Below are 27,305 nucleotides of genomic sequence, written 5' to 3'. Positions count from 1 at the left end.
ATTATTGCACGTTGTCCAGTGAAGCCGATTTTGGAGAGGGTCGGTTCCAGAACTGGTTGAATTTGTAACCAAGGAGGCCTCCAGGCTGTTATCGTGGAGCAGCCCAGAGTTAGCAAAGCATCCCTCTCAGCCGAAAAGTTTGAAGATTGGTCAACTGTGTTATGGACTGTTTTGGCGAAGGGTATTAGGTGTACCTAACTAGTTTGTAATGTTTAGTTATTTACCGGAAAAATCATTGCATCCCTAAAATAGGCTCTTATTCAAATATATATTTTTTTAATTTATTTAAATTTTCTTTATTTACTGCATCAGAATGAATCGTCAGGATGAATCTGATGCCAGTTATGATGGTATTATCATGCAGGTTGGAAAAGAGGTGGATTTGGATGAATCTCATCTTCGACTTCATGATAATAAGAATCATGACATCTTCAGTCTCAAACCAAAAATAAACGATAAAACCGAACGTGCCATGCACGATCGTAAATCTCCCCCTTTCCAGAGCATACTTAAGAGCATCTCGTCTCAATTGATTCACTCATTCGTCTTCATTCATCGACTAGCGCCTTTTCACTACCTAGAAATTAAACTAATAAACCCAGCAAGTTCAATTCGGGGTCTGGAAAGGCTCCGTTTATTAGTTTAAGTAGACCGCTCTTCTTGACGAGTTGTCACCGTGTCGAAACGCGGGAGTTTGCTTCTTGGGACAGTTAGTTGACTCAAGGGCTTATTCATATTGAGTTTGTATATTATTTCGTGGTTTTTCAGTGTAGGATTTCACACGCTGTCGACGAATTTGAAGGGATCAATTATAGGGGTTCTTAAATGCTTAAGGCTACTATGACTCAGATCTACAATGCTGGCAGAACATTTTATTTGTCTACTTGTAGCAGGTGTTCGTCAATGGTAAGTTATACCTATTAATGTTTTTTTTCATAATAGTAAATTTTTTTTATGGAAAAATTATGCATTAATAATTGTAGAGTTATTAGTACATGATTAAAAAATTGCAAAAATTAATGAGTTATCATATTGTTATTATGGTGCAGATATACCTATTTATTATTATTGTACAATAAATGTATTATTATTTTTTAAAATTTCAAGCAGATCAAACTTGGAATTTTTAAAATTTTGATTATTCAATGCTAAAAAAATTTGTGATTTTGAGACAGCCTATAAAATAAAGGACTATCTAAAAACAAAGTAGATATAAAAGTACAAATAATACCCATGTAAAATTAGGTAGTCATAGAGTCAATCATTTCATACAAATAAATAATACTATGTAATAAAACTTATTGAACTTATGGAACAAATATACAGAATGTTTCATTTAAAAAAATATTTTTATAGCAACTTCTTTTGTACACTATAATAGAAACATACAGTGATATTTCCTGTGGTTAGCTTTATTATAAAATGACGAATCTTTAATAATGCACATTTTTGATAGGCGCCACAATAAAAAACGATCGGTCAAATGACCCGCGGATACCATCGGATTAAAATACCATCACGGTCTTTTGCGCATTTTTCCGGTATGAATCACTCTGTATCACTACCAGATTGGTGAGCGTGGTGAAATGTTCAGTCTACCTGTACAAATTTGTTTACCTTGTGGCGATTCAGTAGTGAACGAGTCGCGGTAGGCAAATAAGTACTTTTGTGGTGGACAACCAGTACGCGAAAAGGTGCTACAATAAAATGCAAACAAAGCTTTATTGACCCGACTGGAAAATAAGTGGATTGAAAATGATGAATAACGGCTATACTCAAAGGAGTGGGTTTTTTGCGCCACCCGGTACCATGTGCTATGTAAGTATTTTTTTTTTACCTGCAGTATTTATATCAACTTTAATAGGACTTAATGATTGTCCCAAACCCTTCATTATCTGTCCTAAAATTCTTTTATAATAATTTCTTTATGGTTTTGGGAGCATCAACCCGACCAATTGGAAATTTCAAAAAGAAATGTTAATTTTTGAAATCATCTATTATGCTTACTTCATTATTATTCTTTTCATACCCAGGTGGAAAAAATGTTTGATTACCCTTAAAAGGTTAAAAAGTTTATCTTATATTTGAGGACTGTTTAGTCAACTAACCATTTATCATTACTACACATCACAGTTTCAAGACTGAGAAGTTATTTTGAATAGGTACTAGGTATCCCAGAAGATAACCTACCAGGTGGTCGTCAATAGATAACAATAGTCGTTATAATTAGGATCATTATAAACGGTTGTTAATTGTATCAATTTTTGACTATTTCAATATGTTTCACCAGGGTAGAAAGTGACAATGACAAATTTTCATGGAAAGTCTACATGTGCAGCATTTGCGTAGATCGCAGCAAGCTGAAAGGTGCATTTTTTGACCAATGTAGACTTAGAAACTGTACAAAACTCTTTTTAGCTAGTATAGCTACTCCATTTTGATAAAAAATAATTTCTAGAGTGATTTCATTTTCCAGTTGTATTGCATAAACTAATTCACATAAAGGTAATTTTCAAATCAAAAGCTTATTTTACAGGAGGTTTTCAATTTTTAGGGGGAATTTAACATAAAAATGCTTACTCTCAAATGTCTTTTAAAATAACCATTTTTTTTTTTGCAAAGCACCTATTTGCCTTATTCCTTTCACAGTTTTCTTCTTTCATAAACAGTAAAAAAAAATTACCATCCAAAAATAGCATATAACAGAAAATTTTTCAAACAGCAAAAAGTCATGTTACTTTTAAATCGTCAATTAATCTTACTTTAGTTGTAGAGTTTTAAAGCTTGTATAACCATTTGGAGAACGTTAATTATCTTAACTCTTTTTAATGATTTAATGCTACAAACGCGTGTTTTTATGGTAATTGTGCAGACAGGTACATGAAAAGCTAAGAAAGGGTTTTACAGAATTATCAAAAAATACACTTTTAACTACTTTATATTAAATAACAATAATTAGTGTTTCTAAATAATAAAAAAATGCCAACTTGGAATGTGTGCTTATAAGATCAGTTTATAATATTAAGAAAATTTACTTAGAATTTTCTACAATAATTATATCGTTTAATAAGTTATTGATTACAAAAATACCCAAAAAATATTTTGCATTTCTCAAACCTTTCCTTTCAGAAAAAAGTCTCTAAAATACTAAAACTTTTATTTGAATCCAAACTAAATCAAATTGTTCCAAATACATTTTCTGGTATATTTTAAAGCATTGTAAGTAAAACGTATACAACTACTTATCTTGTGGGTAACGATTATTTATTGCAGACCACCGCTAATTACAACAATGTGCCATTACAAAGTGCAGAACAATGACTTAGTATACTATTACACCTGCGTCTGTCTATTGTTCCAGTACTAAATTACAAAATCCTTATTAATCATATCAAATATGATCAAGATCTTATTAATCACTTTTTTTTATTAACTGTACTTTAAAATGTTTTATTGTTGCTTTATTCTAGTGGTTCAGCACTTACGAGGGTTCTTTTAAAAGGAAATAGCTGATGTAAAAAACCGGAAAGGTGCTCCCTAATGGACGCTTTTTTATGAGTATTGATAACTTTTGATTTATGACTTGCCACCTAACATTTTACGAGGAAATTCCAATCTAACCGCACGTAGAACTTTTAGTTTTATTAGAGATACCAAAAATTGAGTCATACTGTATATGAGTGTAATCAAAAAATGCTAATAATTAATGTAAATAATAAGTTCGAAAATTACTTGCAACATAGGCATTTAGGTTAATTTTTATAGATTTAACGCTCAGCCAAACAGTATAACAAATATTTCTGCGTTATTTATTATTATCGAACTTGAACTTTCAAAATCCGTATGGAATGTAACCTATTCCATGACTGGTGTACTTTCACTATATGATCATTACTCTAACGCGATACTTAGCTAATAAACGTGCCCCACAATTTGCTTGTACACTGAAAGTGGAACACATGCTTCTTTCGAAACGTTTGGTGATTGTTTTTGCAATTTCTTCCTGTTAATATTAACGAATTTATATCGTGTTTCTCTGCTTATATTTTGACTACCGGTGAGGAAGTTACTTGTAAACTTTATTCTATTTTTAACACTACTTCCAGTCCAAATAGTACTAAAAAACACTAGAATGAAAAGCAATCACTCTTAAAAACATAAAATTTTTGTTTTCTACACACATCATAGTCGTTAATTTAACAGTATCATAAATACGTAATGAAAACACTTCAGTAAATTGATATTCTATGGGAAGCTATAAATGAGGTGTTTTTGAATTTTCCCCCTTCACTAGAAATAGATTCTGTTAGTTAAACGAAAACATCCGTTATATAAATATGACAATGTGGCAGCAATGTAAAAAATTATTACTAAGTTCGGCTGATTAATCTTCTTTAGGTCCCCTTTAAGTAATTTTAAAAAAAGATGCAATTTGGTAACATTGCAAAATCTTGGTAATAAATTATAAAATTGACAATTTGGTTATTGGTTATTAAATTAGGAAAATGGTCACTTTGGCAACGTTTGAATTTGATTTTTGCTATATATTGGTGGTGTCCGCTGGTGGACTTTACTTACGGGTAGGTAATGGGTGTTAGTATCCATTTAAAACTAGTGAGTAATAAGCATATTATTAAACAGTTATAGAAAAAGAACTCACCTACTTATGCTAATTATAGGTATGTTTTAGGACATATATGTCATTATCACCTTTTATAGGTTTATCCATGTAAATATCACTTGTATCCTATAATAACTGAAATATTGCATAAAAGTTAATCCAGTAATAAGATAATGAGCGGACTAATTAATGCTGCGTGTATGGCAGTAAATTATTACACACATACCGTAATTATACAGTTTGAGACTAGTGAGCTTATGACCTAAACTTTTGTTTAATTAACTTGCCAGACAATTGTTGACAATTTCAAATTAAGGTTAAATTTGCTAGTTTTCTTCAGGCCCACTAATCTCATATAGCCAATGTGAAGCCATGTTTTGGATTCTTTCGAGACACAGGGGGAGCTACTGTATTGTTTTTACCAGATGGTTTTTTGTGGTTAAGCAAAACAAAATGAAAAGGATGTAAACAACTTTTGACAAATTCAAATTTTTTTAGACAAGTCTATTAAAATATTGATATTACGGTTGTAGTTTTTAATTTATACGTGTGATTTATACTAGTTCGTGGGCGGTGTTTTTATAGTGTTCTCTTCGTAGGTTTTTTTAGTTTAGTTTTTTACCTTTTGGCTGGGTTTTACAACGACTTTTGTCACTATGGGCAAGGCGGGATGTGCCATAAAGGGGTCCCGACGATTTCGTTTTCCTAACCCGGAAAAAGACAGTGTTACTTTTTCACTGTGGAAACAATTTTTAGGACAATTTGTTATACTTCTTTGTTCTAATATGGAAATTTATAGCAGGTAAGTTCTCAAGTAAAGTTCATTTTTATTTGTTATAATGTTAAGGTAGTAAGAGGATTACTATAAGAGGTTTTCAAGGAGGCAAAGAGAAAATAGGTTTAATGATTTGTAGAACTCAACATAGCTTCTTAGTTTATGACGATTATTTTGGTAAGTATAGTGGAAAACTAATGTATTCTTTTGCATAAAGTGCATTTAAACAGTACTATGACTCACTGACTAAGTGACTAATAAATGTATCTGTTTTAATACCCTAGTTTTGCACTATACCTAGGTACTACTAATAGTAGTACTTAATAGAAATAAGGTACAGTAGATAAAAATGAAACTGAAATGTATTTTCAGGTATTATGTGTGTGAAAAGCACTTTTTGCCTGAAGACTTTAATACAAATAACAAACGCATGCTAAAAAAGGGAGTGATTCCTTCAAGGTTTCTACCAAGTCCTTGCCAGCAAGCACCAAAGGACCCAGATTCCCCAAGTAATTTTATTCAAATAAAAATATACCTATACAGTGTCGCGCATGTTAGTATTAGTATTTTTTTTTTAATTGAGGTTTTGTTTTCTGGAAAAACTGCTGATAGCATGTTTGGCAATTCCATTTAAAATTTAATAAAAAAAATTGTGGTGATTGAGTGAGTGCTCTTTTGTTGCACTTACCTAACACCTCCACTGTGTGAAGAATGTGAAGATGTACTTATATACTTTTCGTTTTTGTAATATGTGAAATGTTTGTTTCCCTAGACCTTCCTAATGTAGACCTTCTCTCAAAATCTCTTGAAATCCCCTCCATTGACAATGAAAAATTAAAGAACTTACCAGATCAAAGACCATCAACTTCTGGTAAATATGAATACATATAATTATTTGGTATAGTTTGTTTTTTTCAAAAGTTTAGCTATATCATATCCCGCGTCACCACATTACGTTTGAATGAACTGATTTGATATATCTATAATTATTAGGCACGTATTCACCAAAAAAACATGCACAAACCAAATCAAATTACATACACTCTTTAATTCTCAAATTCTCATACAGGGATCTGTGCATATCCAGTATAATAATATTTATAAACCTGTTATGTATACCTAGGTTTATAAATTTTATTTAAGTAAATTTTCACAAAGTAATCAATCAACAGGCAATCCTAATCAAGATGTGCTTCCAACTTCCTCCATCTTTTCCAAGAATGAATCCCTGTCTTCTGGTAAGTTTCACGTTTTAAAGAAGCAACATATTTCTAATTTGGGTTTGAGATTGCAGGTTTGCTTGATGTTGTTGCATGTTATTTATAATAGTAATGTTTTATGTATAAAGTGTAGCTTTATGATCTATTCTTAACTATAGTCTTAAGGTCTTGGGTTTTGCACCAACTTACTAACCAAAAGCTTATTATTTTTGTAGAGTATGTGTTTTGTATGTTCATTTCCTTAAAATATATATAATATATTTTGCATACACTGGACTTTGTTTTATTTACCTGTTTCTTGAACCAAAACCATGAAAGAAAGACTTAATTTAATTCAAAAAGCCCGCCAATACCAGTTTATGCAAGTCTACCAACAGATGGCGCTTTTAAAAATCTGTCATGACAATAGAGACGTAAAAATGACATCTGACGACCATCAAATGTGAACATGTGGCGACCCCTGTGACTCGAAAGAAATCATACATACAGTGCTTCACCTTATTAACACGGAGATTAATATCTATCTAGTGTGTTAATCTATGGTTTTCTTGGAAGCCATTTTGACACGTGTAGAACGTTATCTAGCTAAAAATCTCTATTATAAATATTTCCATGTTGTTTTGTGTACAAAAACTAAAATATTATGTGTATTGAGTGGAGAAATTTGTTTAACTTTATTAATGGAAGGAATTGCAGGTCCTGTAACACATACACTAATTAGATTAAAACAATTATGATTTTTGTGTCACTTTTAGCACTAAACAATTCACAGAATTGTCAACAAGATATAGTAAACTTAATTTCTTATAATTAACTTTGGCGATCGTAAAACTGACATATGTGGCCGACCGGAAGAGCCAGTTGAACAATTTCTTGCTAAATAACAATTAAGGCTGTTGTATTGTCGTAAAATGCCTCAATCGTTCAATTCAAAGCAATTTTCAAATTGACAAATTAATTGTTTAATTTACGGTAATGAAGCGGCAAATCAGGTGCGTTAAAGCAAAATTTAATAAAACTAATTACTGGACATTAACCCACATTTTTTATGGATTTCAATACGGTTTAATAAAAATTGATTCTACTTGGTATCTACTGCATGACTAAAATATTGTCTTGTACACCCGGTAGCATTTCCAATCAATGTTGATGAATCATTTAAACCCACCAGTTAAACCGCAGGACCGTGTCAAGGAGAAATATAATGAAATTGGAATTAACTTTATCCTGATTGCATTATACGACTACAACGGGAATTAAAAGTGATTCATTTAAAACACGAAAACACTATATCCGGTATTGTTCTAGTTGATAACGGAAACTTGATGAATTTCATGCGGTTTCTCGCAAATCTGCGTAATAGGAAGTGAAGTGTGTTTCTCTCACCTAATTTCAACCCTGACCCCGAAAAAACGGCACATCTGGCCAGACTAAAGCTAATTAACCCAAGAAGCCTTGTTAGTGACATCCAAATTGGTCGTAACAATATTAGAAACGTCGTTTTTAAATAGCGCGGAAATTGGAAAAAACTCAATTTTGTCAGTTTTCATTTAAATAAGGTTAGAAAAATTATATACTATTTTTTGCCAACAGTAAGTTCTTATTTGCAGTATTGGCGTAAGTTACAGTACTATTTGTAGTCTGTGATTGGTCAAAGCTGCTTTTTCTTGACCAATCACAAACTACTAACCATCACTCTCCATTACAAGAAAAATAGAATTTCAATATTCTTTATGAGAAGCATTATTTAACTTTTAAGTTAAACATATTTATGAATTGTAATATTTCCTAAAGTGCCAAACTTAACGATTAGTCACAAAATTCTTCTTAAACCAGAATATCTCATAATGATTTTTCGATCATTGGAATTTTTATTGCGGAGACTCATTCGTGATTAATTTACTTCAGACAATTACCTTTAAATCGGAATCAGTGTCTATTAATCTTAATAGTTGTAGAGTTTAAAAGCTTTACAATCATTTTGAGGAATGTTGATTATCTGGTTAATGGTTTAATGCTATAAATGCGTGACTATGGTAATGCTGGGATGCTAAGCGTAGATATACACTAAAGTGTTTTCTAGGAATTACCAAAAAGTCTACTGATTTTTTTAGTGATGTTTATTAAAGTAATTCGTCTTGTACATTTTAGTAGATTTTTAGTTACATAGATTTGTGATAAGAAACAGAATTTAGAAAATATTACCTACAGTTGAATTGTAACCTTTCGATGAGGAAATTGAGAAAATTATTTCGTTATAATAACTATTTGTTTATCATTTCTGATTGAAATAAAGTATTTCCCGTTACATTTAAAATGAAGCAACTTTTTATTTAAAAAATTTTCAATACAAGGTAATTTGCACAAAAAGTTTTATAGCAAAAAATGTAAATTTAAATTGCAAGATTGTGGTTTTAAAACAATTTCCATTAAAAAGTTATACTTTAGTTTTGAAATTATAATTCAATCAAGTTGGTATTTTTTCAATTTTTCAAATTAAACTGGACGTCTTAAAGGTGCCAAAAATTGTATTACATACATGGCGATCAACTCTACAGGATGGTTTAGCAAGATCCTTTATGAAAAACCGTAATTCTGAAAATTTCGTAGTATTCTTAAGTCGATGGAGGCTATTTATTTAAAATATTTTTAAAATGGCTGCACTTCCGGTTTTAATGAATGAAATAAATGAATTTATTTAATATTACAGTAGCAGCACAAAATGAGCCAAAACTCACTTCTCTAGGTCTCCATGTTACCGAGATACTAAATCTCAAAATGTAGTGTCTTTGAATTGTTTTGAAAAATAAAAAAATTTAAGTAATTTTTTTTGTGCTTATTTCATGTAATTTAAGATCATTTGGTATAAATATGCCTTTTGCTGTGCATTGAAACCCTTATAGAGCAAAATTGCAAAAAATTTGCCAAAATTGCACTTTTGATCAGAAATGTCATTTTTTCAACTTATGAAAGGTTGAAACTTTTTGATTTGAACTCCTATCAATTTCACTAAATCGCCATTAAGGGATGAAAAATACTACAAAGTACTCAAAGTAGGAATAGTACGATTGTCTGTTATTTCCTTATAGAACAGATTTTAAAAGTACTACTTGCAACAATGTTTTTCTCAATTTGTATTATTTGTGCTTTACGTTTATGGCAAAAACTGCAACTTTCTATAGTTTGTCGATTTTAATCAAATTTGAATTATTAATTAATTTCGTCAAACCAATTTAGGGTGCATAAAGTTTATGATTTTGATTCAGCCCTTTAATATTAAAACATACAAGTTCTGCAAGTCTGTTGTACTTTACAAGACAGAAAACACAATATGCATAACCTGTGTCGTAAATCATAATAACTCACTTCCGTAGCACCCAAACATGCACTAGTTTTGTATCGTGTTTTAAAGATAAGAACTTATTTATAGTCATCGCATTAAACTTTTTGTAGTAAAGGTGTCCTAAATTAGATTTACGAGACAAAAGTTTAAATATACAAATCGTAAACGCTTGAAAACAATAATAATTGCAGCTAATCAATACAAACAATTACAATGTGTAAGTAACGGGATATGACCATTAAATAGCACAAGTAAATATTTGTTTTCAGTTACTCTGATTAGAGCAAACCTGTAAATATTTTGGCTGTAGTATGGTACCTTTTGCTTCAAATCAGGGGATTTGAAACCATCTGGCGCTTATATGAACTGATTCGTTCCAGCAACGACCCAATTTAAAATTTAAATGTTCACATCCTTTTGAGCTCCACATCCAAAGCCCTATTATTAATAACAATAATAACTCATATGGGACCCCTTTTAATACTGATTTAAATGCTCATGTGTAGCTACAAGAAGCGGGTCCCTTAACCTGTTCAAGTGTATAGATAAAACTGATTTCAAAAGTATAAGTGCCCACCTGAATATCATTGATTGATAACACTGTTTAGAATTGATTATACGGTTAAAAGGTGTGTCGTGCTGTGTTCCTAACAATGAATCAAAGTTAACCTTGTTCGGTAAATAATTATGCAAACCGTGATTAGAACGGAAAACGACTATGATGCGGTAAGTTGGGATTCTCTTATTAAACGTTGCTCAGGTGAAAAAAATGCGAAATACCATTCATCAAGACGAATCCGGTTTTGGTATTATATTCTAAAGAACTGGAAGGTTAGAATTCTTTTATAAATCCTTTAATTCTTGTTTACGTTCTTTTATTTTGTTATAAGTATAAGAAGAGAGAATGTGTCCTATATGCTGTGTCTTCGAAATGCCTAGCCGAATTTAATGAACAAAAAAGTCCTTTTTTTATATTTAATTACAAGGAAGTCTTACTTGTCAAGATGACACAAGAGAGGACAATAATGAAAAGTATTTGTAAAAATCCCAGCACTGTATGTAGTTTGTGATTGGTCCAGCAAGCTGGAAGCTGCTTATTTTGACCAATTAGAAACTACGAACACAGCTATCAGAATGTAAATTTCAGTTTCTTCTGGTAAAACAAACTTTACAGCTCCATGGAAGGATTTTTGACAGTTGTGACGTGATATTTACCGTAAAAACTGTCTTAAAGTCACGTGACAACTGTCAACAATGTCAAAATTTGTTTGCCTCGATCAGAATCAGAATGAAAATGTCAGTTTTTTCTGGTAAATTGTAAATCACATCATGTGACGTTGACAATGCAATTTTTGAGTTGCAACACTGTAAACTCCAGTTGACAGCTATCAAAAACAATCACGTGACCTTAAAAATGTAGTTTAAACCTCGAAAATTTGATAAATCAAATTTAGACAGTTGTGACAGCTGAAATTGTGGTAAACACGTCACGTGACGTTGATAATGCAATTTTTGAGTTGCAACACTATAAGGGCCAGTTGACACCTGTCAACAACAGTCACGTGACCTTAAAAATGTAGGTTAAAGGTTCAAAATTTGAGAAATCAAATTTAGACAGTTGTGACAGCTGAAATTGTGGTAAACACGTCACGTGACGTTGATAATGCAATTTTTGAGCTTGCAACACTGTAAATGCCAGTTGACACCTGTGTGTATACAAATACTGCTCATGTAGACTTACTCCTAAATTTCAGTTATTTTCAATGTTTTAATGTCAAAAATGACAAGAGTTGACATATTATTAACGATAAAATGAATTAAGAAAAAAATTTTGGAAATCAATTTAGACAAAAATGAAGCAACTTTGTAAGTGGGCTAAAACGGATGTGACGTCATTCAACAGTTGATCACGAAACCACTTTATCAAGAAATCTGATTAAACTGACCAACTCTCAAATGACGTCACATCTGTTTTGACACATGTCACAAAAGTTCTCTCTTTGTCCAATTCTTTCCAAACTTGAGTAGACGACTTTCAAAGTTTTTTCAGTTAAAGTTTTTAGGTAAAATATACCTAAAAACGTAAAATATCCTATGAGACATAGATTTGCAGCTTCCAAGCCTGTTTCAAGTGTTTGGTCATACAATTTTCCAATTAGAAGTGTGAGAAAGATAGTGAAAAGCTAAGTTATTAGCTTAATTTTTTACATAAAAACCTTTAAAGTATTTCTTAAACAATTTTTAATCTAATTTTTGAAAAATGCTATAACAACCTTGAACTAAACAGTATAACATTTTAGTCGCATTTTTGTTCAATTTTCAGTCTCTTTTCAAAAATGTAAGCTCAAATTGTAGTATGTATGTAAAAAGCATATAGGTATATGGAATTTTTCAAGACATTCTTGAAAACAGTTTGAAGTGTCATTTGTTATTGTCACACTTACCTGTATCTAAATTATAAATTCGCAAAACCTAAATTATTATGTAAATGAATAAATAATGGTAAAAAGAGTAATAATAATGATGGTATAATTAAATTGAAAGGTTTATGAATACATTCAAACAATGTCTTTGAAATCTTAATCATTACCTTTTGAAAATTGTTGTCATGTCACTTTTAAAAAACCAGGTACGTATCTACAAAAAATAGTTACTTTTAATGCACAATTAGGCAACAAGGGCACTAAACTACTTTATTAAACTGTACTATAAGATTCCTTATTTTGTTCTAAAATCAATGACTGAAAATTAAATTAACACAACACTCGTGCTCAAATTATTTTTAAAAAACTTAAGCACAGACCTGTTAAGTTAATATCCATTACAAATGTACTGGGGTATTTAAGTTTAAAAACTAAGTAAACAGACTTGACAGGCTCATATATACGTCGGGTCGCTTCAAGAATATAGGAAGAGCAAACTATAGGCCCATTTAACGCGAGATTACTGAAAATGGGTGTACCGGCACTATTTATTACCTATTTGTATTGTTGAAAGTAGCTTACACCTTAAGATGCATTTTATTTGTTGATACAGTAGCTTGGTGTTAACATGCCAGTCTCGAAATCCTTTAGTTATGTGATCGTTCCGAAAAGTGAAGTGCTCGATACGGTAAGTTTTAACTTTAATTTAACTCTCACTTCTTGGTAAACTACTAAAATTATTTATAGCAAAATAATTGATTGTAGCACTAATTTGTTATTAATTGAATAGATTTTACATTTATCAAACGTTTATACTGTTTTTTACTTTTTTGTCACATTATTTTGAACTATACTTTTAATGTTGTTTTTTACAATGAAATTACTAAGTTTCAGATTGTCTTATCGGACCCATTGCTGTTTAGTTTTGATGTTGATTTTTCGCTGTCTATTGGAACCCTCCTGGAACAAAATAAAAAATTGCCAAAATTGCATTTTTTGCAAAAATCGAATTTTTTCAATTTTTGAATGATTGTAACTTTTTTATTTGAACTTTTATAGATTTCGCAGATCCGCCATTAGAAAGAGGATAAAAAATACTACAAAATGAGCCAAAACTGGCCTCTCTAGCTCTTCGTGTTACCGAGATATTAAATTTCAAAAAGTAGTAAAGAAAGACATCAAATACCCCCCCATTCTTTAAATTTTTTGGAAAAATGAAAAATTTTAAAGTGCTTTTTTTGTACTTATTTTACCTAATTTAAGGTCCTTTGGTATAAATATGCCCTTTGCTGTCTATTGGAACCCTCCTAGAGCAAAATAAAAAATTGCCAAAATTGCACTTTTTGCAAAAATCTCATTTTTTCAATTCTTGAATGATTGTAACTTTTTTATTTGAACTCTTATAGATTTCGCAAATTCGCCATTAGAAAGAGGATAAAAAATACTACAAAATGAGCCAAAATTGGCCTCTCTAGCACTTCGTGTTACCGAGATATTAAATTTCAAAAAGTAGTAAAAAAGACACCAAATACCCCCCCATTCTTTCAATTTCTTGGAAAAATGAACAATTTTAAAGTGCTTTTTTTGTACTTATTTTACCTAATTTAAGGTCCTTTGGTATAAATATGCCCTTTGCTGCCTATTGGAACCCTCCTGGAGCAAAATAAAAAATTGCCAAAATTGCACTTTTTGCAAAAATCGCATTTTTCAATTTTTGAATGATTGTAACTTTTTTATTTGAACTCTTATAGATTTCGCAAATTCGCCATTAGAATGAGATTAAAAAATACTACAAAATGAGCCAAAACTGGCCTCTCTAGCTCTTCGTGTTACCGAGATATTAACTCACTCACTTGGTAAACTACTAAAATTATTTATAGCAAAATAATTGATTGTAGCACTAATTTGTTATTAATTGAATAGATTTTACATTTATCAAACGTTTATACTGTTTTTTACTTTTTTGTCACATTATTTTGAACTATACTTTTAATGTTGTTTTTTGCAATGAAATTACTAAGTTTCAGATTGTCTTATCGGACCCATTGCTGTTTAGTTTTGATGTTGATTTTTCTCTATCTCATTGATAATTTGCCAATATCTTTCAAAGGAACGATTAGGGATTTGTTAAGATAGGCGCAATTTACCAGTAGATAAATATGTAATGAATGCTAAATGATTAGAAGGGCAATATTGAACTGAAATTGAAAAATTATATCTACTGTGTAAATAAACTTTTGAAACTAAAGAGATTTTTTATTCAAAAAAGTATATTACAAAATGGCTGTGAAATGTCACATTTTTGAGGAATTGCTCAAAAACGCCTAATTCAGTCCCTGATAATGTCGAGAAAATCAGTTTTTTTTATCTTTTATTTTGTAGTTTACTTGCAATTATCTGTATCTGTAATCAGAAAATCAAAGTAAAGTAAAATGACGTTACTTTTCGACTACATTTGTGGCGCAATTTTTTTCTTAGGTTAGGTCAGAATTTTTTCTTTTGTTGGGTTGAGTGTTAGCGCTATTTTTTTCGTCCTTAAAAAAAAGAAGCAAACAATTAATCTACTAAGAGAGAAGAGAAGAAGAATTATATGGCTAATTCAAATCTTTTTTGAAAAATATTATGTTGGTATTTGTTTCAAGATATTTCGAAAAAACTGAACAGTGATGATTTCTTGCATTAGGACACTAACTTTTGTTTTACTTATGGAAGCCATATCTAATTTCATTATCATCTAATAGGCCAAAAAATCATCATTTTTCAGTTTTGTTCAAATATCTCAAAAACAAAAAATGCTGGGTTATTTTTCAAAAGAGATTTGAATTAGCCATGTTTTAAAACTTTTTTAATTTAAACATTTTTGTACCTTCTTCGATAATAACTGAGATCCCAATGGTGAGCATCGAATTTGGGACAGACTGTACAGTGTGTCCCTGCTTACACACACGTATTTTTAGTACAATATTTACATATTTGTTATTTTTTAAAATGTGTTTTCCTACTTATAATGTAGAATTTGATTGAGCTACTTTTTCAATAAAATAAAAATAAGTCCATGCAAACTCTCTGCTTTTGTTCTATCAGTCCTTATTCTTATCGATTTGAATAGCTAGCTGGTCGCTGAGGCAACATTCTAGTTTCGCAAACGTAAACACAGCTAATCGTTACCGAAAATACACGATTTTGATAGTCCAGCTTTTTGTAAAAATGTCTGAAGCTCCAGAACGTAAATCCTACAAATACTCATCCCTTGAACAGGTAAATATCATCTACTCATACTGTTGTTATTGCTAGATAGCTAAATTAATGGAATTTTATTTGATTTAAACTAAAACTCGCATTCGCACAGCAATCGGTGATTCACCACTTTTTTGCAATAGGGAGCTTAGTCATCCCCTTTTTTCGTGTACGGAGGGGTGCAGTGCGCGATATGCATAAAATATCTAATCAAGCATTTGCTGAAAGTCCGGTTTATCAGTCAGATTAGTAAAGTCACTGCGAATTGAGCAGAAAACTTTGACATTTTATCTGTTTACTACAACGGTAACGTAAACATGTCGGAGTGATTAGTGTGTCAAAACGTATCATTAATGTGTCATGACCGCTGATCTTGATGAGCGTGAATCTTCTTCGGTCGAAGTGATTTTTCACGGAAATACCGATGAGAATGAATCGAGCCTTGAAAAATTGCTAAACTATGTAAGTTCCGTGTTTGCAATAGTCATAAATTAGTGTTGATCGCATTCCTGAGAAGTTCTATAGGGAAATCTAGCTAAGCTTTATTGAAATAGTGTCAATTATCTTTTACAGGGTAGTTTGCCAACTCGCTTATTTTAAATGAAACACCCTGTATATTGTTTTATTTTTGGATTCTATGACAAATTCGTTTTTGAGATATTTTCCATTTTATTTTTATTTATTTATGAAATTAGTGCAAGATTGTATATTGTTACTTATTTGAACAATGTATACTTTTTGAACTACATAATTACAAATAAATGCATTGACGCCGCATTCGACTTGACGCTCTGTGGAGCATGCAAAATGAATTTGACGTCACGATGACGTAATTGCACAAAACAATATATTGATAAATTGTCAAATTACATCATCGTGACGTCAAATTCGCTCCGCGCGTTCCATGGAGCTTCAAAACGATCATCACCAAAGTAGGCCGTGCATGCCTGTACTTTGACAGATGTCGTAAAACTAAAACCGTGTAACTGACAGAGAAAATATCTAGTAAGCGAATAGTTCGGGGCAATGTTGCCAAAAGCTTATCTGTTTTCATCCACTGGATTAGTGAAACATAATTTTCTTATTGGCCTATTATCAAAATAAATGGAAATGATTAGGAATATTCTAGTAAGAAAATTAATTTTGCAAGTAATCTAAATGAATTCCGAGAGACGTTTGACAACATCGCAAAAAAATTCCGCCAACTTGCCTTTTTTTAGGTTGTGTGTCTTTGTCTCGCGCATGCAATTATTTATGTTTTTTAGTCAGTTACATGGTTGTCCACACCTGTATATATTGCACGTAGCGTATAACTTGTTTTTGTTGAATCTTGATTTAAAAGTTACTTTTACAGTTCATTTCAAAGCCTTCAGACACTTTTGGTTATTTCAGCTTGTTCCAAAAGGTCTAAAAGACATATTGAAACAATTTTTTGAACCAAAATTCGCTTTAAATTTTTTTTTGAAAAACTCGACTCTAATAGCATTTCCGATGAGTTTTTCTCGTCTAAATTATTCCTGAATCCCTGGAGTTAGAGCCCCAACCCCCAAATGATCAACCCCGCAAACATATTTGGATTTATTCATGTTTGAATTTTTGAATTTATTTATTCACTATTTTAGAGTTTTGTTTTGATTTTAAATGAACTAAGATTTTTTTTTATTTCAGGACAATAAAGCAATGGTGTGTTCAATGCCGACAATCGGGGATACCCACCGTGGTGTCCGTGTAGATCAACGAATAGAACTCCCCGATACCGAAAAAAGCAATGTGACGACACAAGTGGAGCCACCTAGAGTGCCACTTCGAAAGCTGCTGCGATTGCCTTACGTCGTTAATACAGTATTGGGTATTTTCGGTAAGACCATGTTGCCAAGTTTTTTATAATTTCTCTGTAAAATGAATCACTTTTTTGATTGTTTATGCCATTCTGTAACACGTTGTAGCTAATTAAGCTGGTAAAAAGTGTAAAATTCGTGCTAATTAATGTGCTAAAGCACTGTTAGAATGCTAAAGGTGGACATGTAGTTTTAAACCTAATAACGTGGCAATAGTGCACCGATTATCGTTCAATAATTTTGTTTAGGTTGTGTTTGGTGTATTGGTGTGACGACTACGTAGTCATCAGGAGACTTACGGTTATTATCGGTTGTTTACCAACTCTTTAAAATACACAGTGTAGAGTTTTTAATTGGGTTCAATCACTGAAACCATAAAGTGGAAACAAGTGATAGCGACACGTCAGCGCTAATTACCTACACGCTTTATTTATTGATATCAGATGATCATCACTTTACAACATACACGTAAAGACACCGGTATGATACATTTTTAGATTCAGTTATTTATGAATGAATGATGAAGGTGCGTCGCTTGCCAACCTGTAAGTAATCAATATCCTATTTTATCATCCGTTTTCAAATCTAAAAATAACACAGTGATGAATAATTGAATAAGAAAGTGAATAATTTGGCAACATTGCTAATTGGAGTTAGTAGCTGTCAATCACTTGTCAGAACAAAATTAAAAGACGTTTAAAATAGTTATATTTTCTTGTTTTACATTTTCTGAATACAATAATGCATATTATTTTTGTGCATTAAAGGTTATGTATGTTTACTGGTAAAAACCACACTTATTTGGTACACCATTTACGAAAAAGTTTCATGTGACGTAGAAAAGGCCAGTTGCCCGTCTCTCTTCTGCTTATAGGGAACTGAGCGAAACAAAATATGTATGGACCTATGTCTTGTTTGAATGTTTGTCAAATGTCTAAATTTCAACTGTCACTAGATTACATTCTAATGTTCTTGCAGGTGGCAGGTTGCCATATTCACTTTGTCACGTGACGTTTGAAGGGTGTCAAAGTTAACTCTCGTTTTTTTGCAGTTTTTGCTCAATATCTCAAGAACGTTTCAGGTTAGAGGTCTGAACCACAAATGCACCTCGATGGGATGCAACTTTTACCTTCTCAGGGTGTCTAAAAAGTCTGGAATATTGCAAATATCTCGAAAACTGCTGATTTTATTTTTCTCAAAATTTGCGTCTTGTTAAAGTAAATAACAGCGCATGACGTGAGGGTGAAATGAGGTTCGGGGTGAAGTATACAGGGTCAGTCACAAAGTATACCAACTTTCTTAATTCAAACCTAACACACTGTATATTACTTCAGATTTTAAGAGTACTCATAAAGGCCAATTCAACGATCTACAGTATTGCTACTTTATTCTTAGTATTAGTCAATTTTATTTGAGGAAATTATGAAAACACTTAAACGTTAAGTAAATTAATTAAAACTAGCCCATCCAAAAAAAAAAAAAAAAAAAAAAAAAAAAATTTCACACCATTTTAAGTAATAGGAAAATTTGCCAATTAATTTAACATTATATTGACGTTAGCTGTCATTGTTACACCTATCATTGTTATAGGTAGGTACAAAAAAAAAAAAAAAAAAAAAAAAATCGTATATCGTTGAATTGGCCTTTATAAGTACTCTTAAAATCTGAAGTAATATACAGTGTGTTAGGTTTGAATTAAGAAAGTTGGTATACTTTGTGACTGACCCTGTATACTTGCAAACCTCATTTCACCCTCACGTCATGCGCTGTTATTTACTATAACAAGACGCAAATTTTGAGAAAAATAAAATCAGCAGTTTTCGAGATATTTGCAATATTCCAGACTTTTTAGACACCCTGTACACTTTTTTGGTACCACGCATCGTTTGACTTTGAAAAATTAATTAATTCTGTCATTTTGCACTCATTTTAGTGTTTATTTCTATAATAATTTATATCTATTTCATTTCAGTTGTATCCTTAACAGTCTTACTGGAACTAGGATATATTCCAGCTACAAAAATCGGATTCTACTGTAAAGACCCGTCACTGTCATTTAAATTCACCGGAGACACCATCAGCGCCACCTCTTTATTGGTGGGCAGTCTACTTATCTTACCTTTGGGAGTGCTGTTTCTAGTCGAATATTTACGAATACTCTCCATTACCCGAATCCGTTTCAGAGAGGTCTGGTACTTCTACAAGGAGTTTTTTATCTGGTAAATATTCAATAATGTAGTAGGGTCATAATGAAGTGCAGCCCTGGTGCTGACAGTTTGTCTGTCTGTAACTGTCATTTCTGATTGACGTAATCACTAGTGTCATTTTAGAATAATTGAAAACTTTTGGAAATCATAAATCACTGTTTTATGCAACTCACATTACACAAATAGCTTATTTATATGTATCCGATTTTTTTAGGTGCACTTTAGCCTTACTACTAACAGAAGTGGGTAAAGTATTGGTGGGCGAGTTACGACCTCATTTCTTTGACGTTTGTCAACCTGACACTGCAATCAACTGCACTGAAGGCGAATACGTCAACACTTACCAGTGCACCGTAACCAAATTCTCACAGCATTTCATGAAGGACACTGCTAGAAGCTTTCCTAGCGGACATTCTTCGTTAAGCGTTTATGTGGCTGTGTACTGGTCTGTGAGTACTTTTGCCCCCTCTACGTCATACAATTTTAACTAAAATTGTACTTTTTCACAGTTTGTCATACAAAGCAGACTGCCAACAGAGAGGATAGGCTACATTTTCAAGCCTTTCTTAATGGCGGTGTGCTTAACATGGGCTTTGGTGTGTTCCCTGACCAGAATCACAGATAAACGGCATCATTGGTGGGATGTGGCTGCTGGAATGTTGTTGGGCAGTTTGACTGCCTTGTACGCGATCAATATTATTAGCAAACACATTAAATTGGGCGGAATTGCTAGGGTGGACACCTCGACGACCACTCTACTAGATATTAAAAATAAAGGTGCAAAAAGTGAAATTATTTAGAGTGATCTAAAAATGACTGAAATCAACATGATATTATAATACGGTCAGCTAATCTGGTTGGCTTGCCTTTTATATTATTTAAGAGGCCTTATAAAAATGTGATGTGAGTGTCACTTTATTGTTTTAGTGTTTGGTAACACTGAACTTAGTAAAATTGATAGTTATTTATTCCTGCTTTTTATTTAGGAAATTTTGTACAAAGTATTATGTTGTGATTTAATGATTTAAGCTTAAGGATGAAATATACTTTTTTAATGTAAGGATTTTGTCTAATTTGTTTAGACAAATGTTTTACTAATTATTATAATCTTTTATATGAAATGTACAGGGTGTCTCAAATTTGATGGTCTTAGGGGGTATCTCCAAAAGTAGCAAAGGTAGAGTAATACGGTTTTTGTGAAAGGAACGATAGAGCAGTCGTACATTCCTAGCTACAAGGTGATTTTGAAAATATGACAATTTGGAACACTCTTGAGAATATCTTCCTGAGAAGGCTCTTTAGGGCAAAAGTGCCCTAATGAAATCTGGTAAAGGGTGAAATTCCCTACAATTTTTCCTTTTACACTTTTTTCATATTTTTTCAAATAAACAGGTTACGTTTGGCTGAATTTAGAGCTTTCCCATTATTTTCATATTGTTTAAGAATTACCAAAAAAAATGAGGTTTCATGTTCAACCCGGTTTTGGTAATGGTTTTGACTTTTGACTAGTTTTTTTAACATCACGTGACATTTTCGCAATTTTGAAATGTTTTAATTGCTTTATTTTTCCAAGGTCACGTGGTTTTGCTTCTTTCCATATTTTTTTATTTTTCTTTTCTGTCAAAGTCACGTGACACACGCACATACAATCCCGCCATTTTGACCGTTTTTTGGTAAAGTGTTATGTGATTTTTGGCTGCTATTTTGACTTTTTTTAAAAAAATCACTTCACTTTATTTATTATATATTTTCATGTGTTTACAAAGTTTAAAAAAATATAATTAAAAATAGTATGGTGAAAATCTTTAAAACTGAAGAACAAAATAGTTCATAAAAAGTAAATTAATGTCATCAAACTGTATAATATAATACAAAATAATTTCTTAACAAATCTTAGAAATCCAGATTTACATCAACATAGGAATTTTATAATGATGCTGATGAACCATGAATCAGCGTTTATTGTTTAGCAATCTCGTCGATCGGAAACAGCAAACATGAGTGATCCAATTTTGAATTGTAGAATATTATTTAACTTGCACCTTATCTATCTTATCATTTCTAAACACATCTTTATATGGTTTAGTATATCTAGTGTAGCGCTTTAACCAATTTCACTAAAGTAGCACACAAACTATTAATTTATGGTCTGATTGCCGGTGAAGTTATAACTGAAAGCGATATGCCTTCTGGAAGGTTTTCCATAGACGAGGATGACCCTACTAAAATTATAGAGTTTAGATTTTTGGACAGCGATGGACATCTCACTAAATCCTCCCTTAAAAAAGCACTGTCACCTCCATATCCAGCCAAATATTATGTCAATGTGGTTCTGTTAATAATTGGTAAGTAGTTGCACTAATTAGGTTGTTTAGTTAATTACTCAGTTTGTTTGACTTGTTGTTGGTAGCACTTTAGTGGTTTGAAAATATTTTGTTATAAATATGTATACAAAAACGTCAGATATTTTGTCTACACACATGTTGATGATGATGTGAGTAAAAAAAGTCTAATGAGTCGAGTAAGTTATATAAAAAAGTGATTATTAAATATCAACAAACAATACTACACGTTACAGACATAGTAAAATTTTTCCAGGATTGACAGTGTTCCTGCTTTGGAATTATGGCATAATCCAGGGCAATCAATTAGGATTTTTTTGTAACGATCCACTTTTCTCACACAAATACCAAGGAGATACTGTAACGCCTTGGATGTTAGGGGTTGGTTTGGTCTTTATTTTTCCCTTACTGTATATTGCCATTGAATATATCAGACAGGGCAGTTGTAGGGCTGTGTTCACCTTGGACAACTTATTTGAATTTTACGTTTATGTGAAACAACTGCTTATGGGAGAATTGATTGTTGGTGGTACCACAGAATTAGGTTGGTATATTAGTTGAATTTGAAGTATCCTAATCTTAATCAAAAGTAGTAATCTTCCATCATCATCATCATCATCAAGTGTTCTGTCATAGAATCTGTTTTCAGCAAAAACTATAGTAGGTGAGCATAGACCCCATTTTTTCGATACTTGCATGCCTGACACAAACATGAACTGCACCAATGGAACTTACGTGTTCCATTTCATCTGCACCAACCCCAATGCTACACTATTGGACATAATTGACTCTTCACGGTCGTTTCCAAGCGGACATTCCTCTATTAGTTGGTTTGCTGCCTTATTTTGGGCTGTACGTCAATTTGTTCCAACCTAATCTTCGACTAATTAACAAAAATTGCAGTATGTGGTACATTCTCGTCTACCAACTAAAAGATCTGGAACAGCTTTTAAAATACTCTTGTTGGGTGTTTGTGTCACTTTTGGTTTAACGTGCTCGTTGACCAGAATCACGGACAGAAGACATCATTGGTGGGATGTTTTGACTGGAACTGTACTAGCTTTCTTGGGAGCTATCTATGTGATTCGGTACACTCACTATCAAATAAGGACGTTGCACAGGAAAAGAGTGGTTGACGTTACTAAACATGGTCCAAACCATAGTTTTGATGAAGAAGAACCATAGCTTTTTATTTGTTGTGTAAATAATTTTATTTTTTGTTAAGTTAATGCCAGTTTTCTAATTTTAATATACCTAACTAAATAAATAGGAAAAACCGACCTGTCTCTTCATTAGCACTTTTGTAATTTGCTTCTGTAATTTATTTTCATGTTTAAAATGGTCCTAATCAGTGCCAGATTTGTTCGATTTGGTAAAATGACAATGGATGTAATTTTGAAAGACCATTTTGACAAACTTTAATGGAAGAAATTCTTTGAGTAAAACCGAAACATTAATTCACTTTAAAGCGTAAACCTACGTTACTGACTATGTGTTTATTTATGATTATGTAGTAACAGATAAAATATAAATGAATATTATACATAACATAGATAATAACAGATAAAAGTTATCTACCTATAAAACCAAAATTACATTATCCGCATACAAAAGTTTTTAAAATGTCCTATTTTCATTGTTTCTCTTTATTAACAGTTTTTGATAATATTGCTAAATTTTTAATAGAACTTCCTGTATATTCTCTGGTTTGAAGTTGATAGATCTTTTTCTTCCGAATAAGTTGACATTTGGTTTTTAAATGAAAAATTAAAAATTGTGATTTTAGTGTTTTTTTAAAATCAACATTGTCATGATTAATAAAGGAGACTATAAACGTCAACGTCAGTATTCGAGGCTCTATTCAGTGTGAAGAGCAAATTTGACATCACGATGCCGTAGTTTAACAAAACAGTATATTGACCAACTGTTAAATTACGTCATCGCGACATTTGGTCCCTTAATGACAGGAAATGTCAATTTTAACATTGAAAAATCTGTAAATTACACTTAAACAGTTGGGAAATGGGAAATTGTAAAAGCACATTTTCTGATCGTGACAATGTAAATTTGCAGATGGCAACACTAGCTAAAGTTGCAACAGCACGTCACGTGATCGTGACAACTTGAATTCGCAGCAAGCAACGCTGTAAAGCTCAGTTGAAGCTTGTCAAGAACAGTCACGTGACCAGGAAAATGTCATCTTTAAGCTTGTAAAGCCTGCAAATTACATTTAATATACAGACCAACCCTGTATGTTGCTGGTATTAAGGTGCAGAAAAAGGTTTTTTTTTGTTAGAAATGGTCAAAAACAAATGACAGTCAGTGTTTTGGGTCAAGTCAAAGTTTGTATTGTAATCAAAATGGCAATATAAATTTGGTTGAGCACACATGTTATTTAATTAGTTTTAAGTGATTGTTGATAAGTAACGATATGTAAACGACCCATAATTAATAAATAACATTCTGATTGTCATTTGTTTTTCATAATGGCGTCAATATTTTCCAAGGCCATCTATAACAAAAATTTAAACACTTTAGAAACTAAATCACCAAGTACATCATTAAAAATGATTTTTAAGCGCTTTCCAAAAATGTAAAAATCCAAGATAGCGGCTAAGAAGAATTTAATATCTTAGAAATCATATCTAGGACACCAATGACGTCAGATTTTTTCTAATTACGTCATTGTGCTTTAGGAAATAAAGTGCCTTTTGTGTAAAATGCAGCCTCTGACGTTTTCTTATTTTTTTTTTCCGGAAAACGGGGAACGATAATTCAATTTGGAAACTGGGAATAAGTTTCACATATAACAATCTAGCTCTAGAAAATTAGTATCTTATATTGGTCTGTCAAAATCATCATTTTATTATTGTTGTCAATTGACTAATTTAACTGCCAGAGGCCTCTAGAATCATTTTGGAAATGCCAGAGGCCTCTGGAACCATTTTGAAAATGCGAGAAGCCTCTACAAGTGTCTAATATCTTCCAATAATTTTTTAAAACTGCCAAAGGCCTCTAAAACTACTTTGAAAGTGCCAGAGGCCTCTGGAACCATTTTAAAAATGCCAGAAGCCTCTACAAGTGTCTAATATCTACCAATAATTTTTTAAAACTGTCAGAGGCCTCTAGAACCCTTTTGGAAGTGCCAGAGGCCTCTAGAACCATTTCGAAAATGCGAGAAGCCTCTACAAGTGTCTAATATCTTCCAATAATTTTTTAAAACTGTCAGAGGCCTTTAGAATCATTTTGGAAATGCCAGAGGCCTCTGGAACCATTTTGAAAATGCCAGTGGCCTCTACAAGTGTCTAATATCTTCCAATAATTTTTTAAAACTGCCAAAGGCCTCTAGAATCATTTTGGAAATGCCAGAGGCCTCTGGAACCATTTTGAAAATGCCAGAAGCCTCTACAAGTGTCTAATATTTTTCAATAATTTTTTAAAACTGTCAGAGGCCTCTAGAACCCTTTTCGAAGTGCCAGAGGCCTCTAGAACCATTTTGAAAATGCCAGAAGCCTCTACAAGTGTCTAATATCTTCCAATAATTTTTTAAAACTGTCAGAGGCCTCTAGAATCATTTTGGAAATGCCAGAGGCCTCTGGAACCATTTTGAAAATGCCAGAAGCCTCTACAAGTGTCTAATATCTACCAATAATTTTTTAAAACTGTCAGAGGCCTCTAGAACCCTTTTGGAAGTGCCAGAGGCCTCTAGAACCATTTGGAAAATGCCAGAAGCCTCTACAAGTGTCTAATATTTTCCAATAATTTTTTAAAACTGTCAGAGGCCTCTAGAACCCTTTTCGAAGTGCCAGAGGCCTCTAGAACCATTTTGAAAATGCCAGAAGCCTCTACAAGTGTCTAATATCTTCCAGTAATTTTTTAAAACTGCCAGAGGCCTCTAGAACCATTTTGGAAGTGCCAGAGGCCTCTAGAACCATTTTGAAAATGCCAGAAGCCTCTACAAGTGTCTAATATCTTCCAGTAATTTTTTAAAACTGCCAGAGGCCTCTAGAACCATTTTGGAAGTGCCAGAGGCCTCTAGAACCATTTTGAAAATGCCAGAAGCCTCTACAAGTGTCTAATATCTTTCAATCATTTTTTTAAAACTGTCAGAGGCCTCTAGAACCATTTTGGAAGTGCCAGAGGCCTCTAGAACCATTTTGAAAATGCCAGAAGCCTCTACAAGTGTCTAATATTTTCCAATAATTTTTTAAAACTGTCAGAGGCCTCTAGAACCATTTTGGAAGTGCCAGAGGCCTCTGAAACCATTTTGAAAATGCCAGAAGCCTCTACAAGTGTCTAATATCTCCCTATTCTATAGTTATGTTATATCTTTAGACTGTGGTTTTACTGTGAGTTCCGTTTAGTTGTGTATTGTAATAACTCTGTAGTCCGTAGTCCAAGATTACTTTACATTTCCAGTCTCGAACTGCAACTTTCAAAATTTTTCGAAAATGAGACAATTTTTTCTTGATTTCTAAACATTTTCTTTTTGTTATATCTCTGTCAGCTTGTGCTAATTTATTTTTAATTGAGAAACTGGTAATGAGAAACTCTGCTAAATGGCAACACTCTCTCAACCCTCAGACTGTGTGTGTACAGTATTCGCAATCAAAATTGAAAAGCAATTTATCGAGTAAATACTCGGCAAAGCACTTCAATTAATAAAAGCTCACTTGTGTCTGCGTCTAGCATTACGACGTCTATCATCGTTGTGATGTCAAGGGCAAGGGCAATTTCTGTCCCCGAGTGAAGAAACCATGACGCACAGTAGCGTGTGCCATAATATGACAAAAAGGCGACAAAATTACGCATTCCAGTGCCGGTCCGGAACATAATCCTGCCAAATGGATAACAAAGACACCGCCGCATACGAATTTGATGTAGTGAATAGGCAGACAGTGGTGGCTGTAATGTATTTTGGTTAGGATGACAGTCAATCATCCCAAGAGTTATAAACATACGTTTGAAGGAAATTATTTTCTTGTTTGAAGGAATCACGTTTGACAAAGTTGTGATTTGACTGTGACAGATCATGTGTAAAATGTCATAGTCAAATTAAAACCTATAGGTATATGTATAGAGTGCCCTTAACCATCAAAAGCGTCGGTTTTTTGATTATCAAAGCAGCTTCTTGATAATAAATATTCTTATAAAGTTTTTGCATCCAGAAAAATTAACGGTTTGGTCTGGTTAATAAAATAATTTCATTTTCAAAATAACTGATCTCCTGAAGTCGTTGGTCTGTATAAGAACAATTTGACTTAAGTCATCCAGTCTGCTCCTGTATTCGTGTCATTCA

The 27,305-nt window shown here is 32.3% G+C and overlaps 3 protein-coding genes across 10 annotated transcripts; all 3 read left to right on the top strand.

The window, feature by feature from the left end:
* The first annotated feature begins 571 nt into the window (after positions 1-571).
* Positions 572-20,724, top strand: LOC145723955 (phospholipid phosphatase 1-like). 7 transcript variants are annotated; one of them, XM_081971996.1, is made up of 6 exons: positions 572-709; positions 769-906; positions 17,288-17,477; positions 19,430-19,676; positions 19,879-20,113; positions 20,174-20,724. In XM_081971996.1, the coding sequence occupies exons 2-6, from the start codon at positions 826-828 to the stop codon at positions 20,462-20,464; spliced, it is 1,044 nt and encodes a 347-aa protein (XP_081828122.1). In that variant the 5' UTR covers positions 572-709; positions 769-825; the 3' UTR covers positions 20,465-20,724. The 7 variants fall into 7 exon arrangements, with proteins under 7 accessions (XP_081828122.1, XP_081828123.1, XP_081828124.1 ...); XM_081971997.1 differs by lacking the exon at positions 572-709 and having other exon boundaries at positions 756-906; XM_081971998.1 differs by lacking the exons at positions 572-709; positions 769-906 and adding an exon at positions 1,629-1,818.
* Positions 4,964-6,890, top strand: LOC145724442 (uncharacterized). 2 transcript variants are annotated; one of them, XM_081972715.1, is made up of 5 exons: positions 4,964-5,423; positions 5,769-5,905; positions 6,169-6,267; positions 6,569-6,634; positions 6,691-6,890. In XM_081972715.1, the coding sequence occupies exons 1-5, from the start codon at positions 5,278-5,280 to the stop codon at positions 6,720-6,722; spliced, it is 480 nt and encodes a 159-aa protein (XP_081828841.1). In that variant the 5' UTR covers positions 4,964-5,277; the 3' UTR covers positions 6,723-6,890. The 2 variants fall into 2 exon arrangements, with proteins under 2 accessions (XP_081828841.1, XP_081828840.1); XM_081972714.1 differs by having other exon boundaries at positions 6,569-6,890.
* A 1,011-nt stretch (positions 20,725-21,735) lies between the features above and the next one.
* On the top strand, positions 21,736-23,286 carry LOC145724946 (phospholipid phosphatase 1-like). The gene is made up of 4 exons (XM_081973452.1): positions 21,736-22,009; positions 22,263-22,550; positions 22,656-22,858; positions 22,910-23,286. The coding sequence occupies exons 1-4, from the start codon at positions 21,847-21,849 to the stop codon at positions 23,189-23,191; spliced, it is 936 nt and encodes a 311-aa protein (XP_081829578.1). The 5' UTR covers positions 21,736-21,846; the 3' UTR covers positions 23,192-23,286.
* Positions 23,287-27,305: the final 4,019 nt, after the last annotated feature.

This window comes from Ips typographus, linkage group LG2 (genome assembly GCF_016097725.1).
Source record: "Ips typographus isolate SLU linkage group LG2, UJ_Ityp_2.0, whole genome shotgun sequence".
Taxonomy (NCBI): domain Eukaryota; kingdom Metazoa; phylum Arthropoda; class Insecta; order Coleoptera; family Curculionidae; genus Ips; species Ips typographus.
This window is presented reverse-complemented; position numbering and strand designations above follow the sequence as displayed.

Coding starts and splice junctions, on each gene's coding strand:
- LOC145724442 (XM_081972714.1), top strand. CDS start 5,278: ATGGGCAAGGCGGGATGTGCCATAAAGGGGTCCCGACGATTTCGTTTT. Junction 5,906..6,168: donor AAAGGACCCAGATTCCCCAA/GTAATTTTATTC, acceptor TTGTTTCCCTAG/ACCTTCCTAATGTAGACCTT. Junction 6,268..6,568: donor TCAAAGACCATCAACTTCTG/GTAAATATGAAT, acceptor ATCAATCAACAG/GCAATCCTAATCAAGATGTG.
- LOC145723955 (XM_081971995.1), top strand. CDS start 15,980: ATGACCGCTGATCTTGATGAGCGTGAATCTTCTTCGGTCGAAGTGATT. Junction 16,082..17,287: donor TTGAAAAATTGCTAAACTAT/GTAAGTTCCGTG, acceptor TTTTTATTTCAG/GACAATAAAGCAATGGTGTG. Junction 20,114..20,173: donor ATGTGGCTGTGTACTGGTCT/GTGAGTACTTTT, acceptor ACTTTTTCACAG/TTTGTCATACAAAGCAGACT.
- LOC145724946 (XM_081973452.1), top strand. CDS start 21,847: ATGCCTTCTGGAAGGTTTTCCATAGACGAGGATGACCCTACTAAAATT. Junction 22,010..22,262: donor TGTGGTTCTGTTAATAATTG/GTAAGTAGTTGC, acceptor AAATTTTTCCAG/GATTGACAGTGTTCCTGCTT. Junction 22,551..22,655: donor TGGTGGTACCACAGAATTAG/GTTGGTATATTA, acceptor ATCTGTTTTCAG/CAAAAACTATAGTAGGTGAG.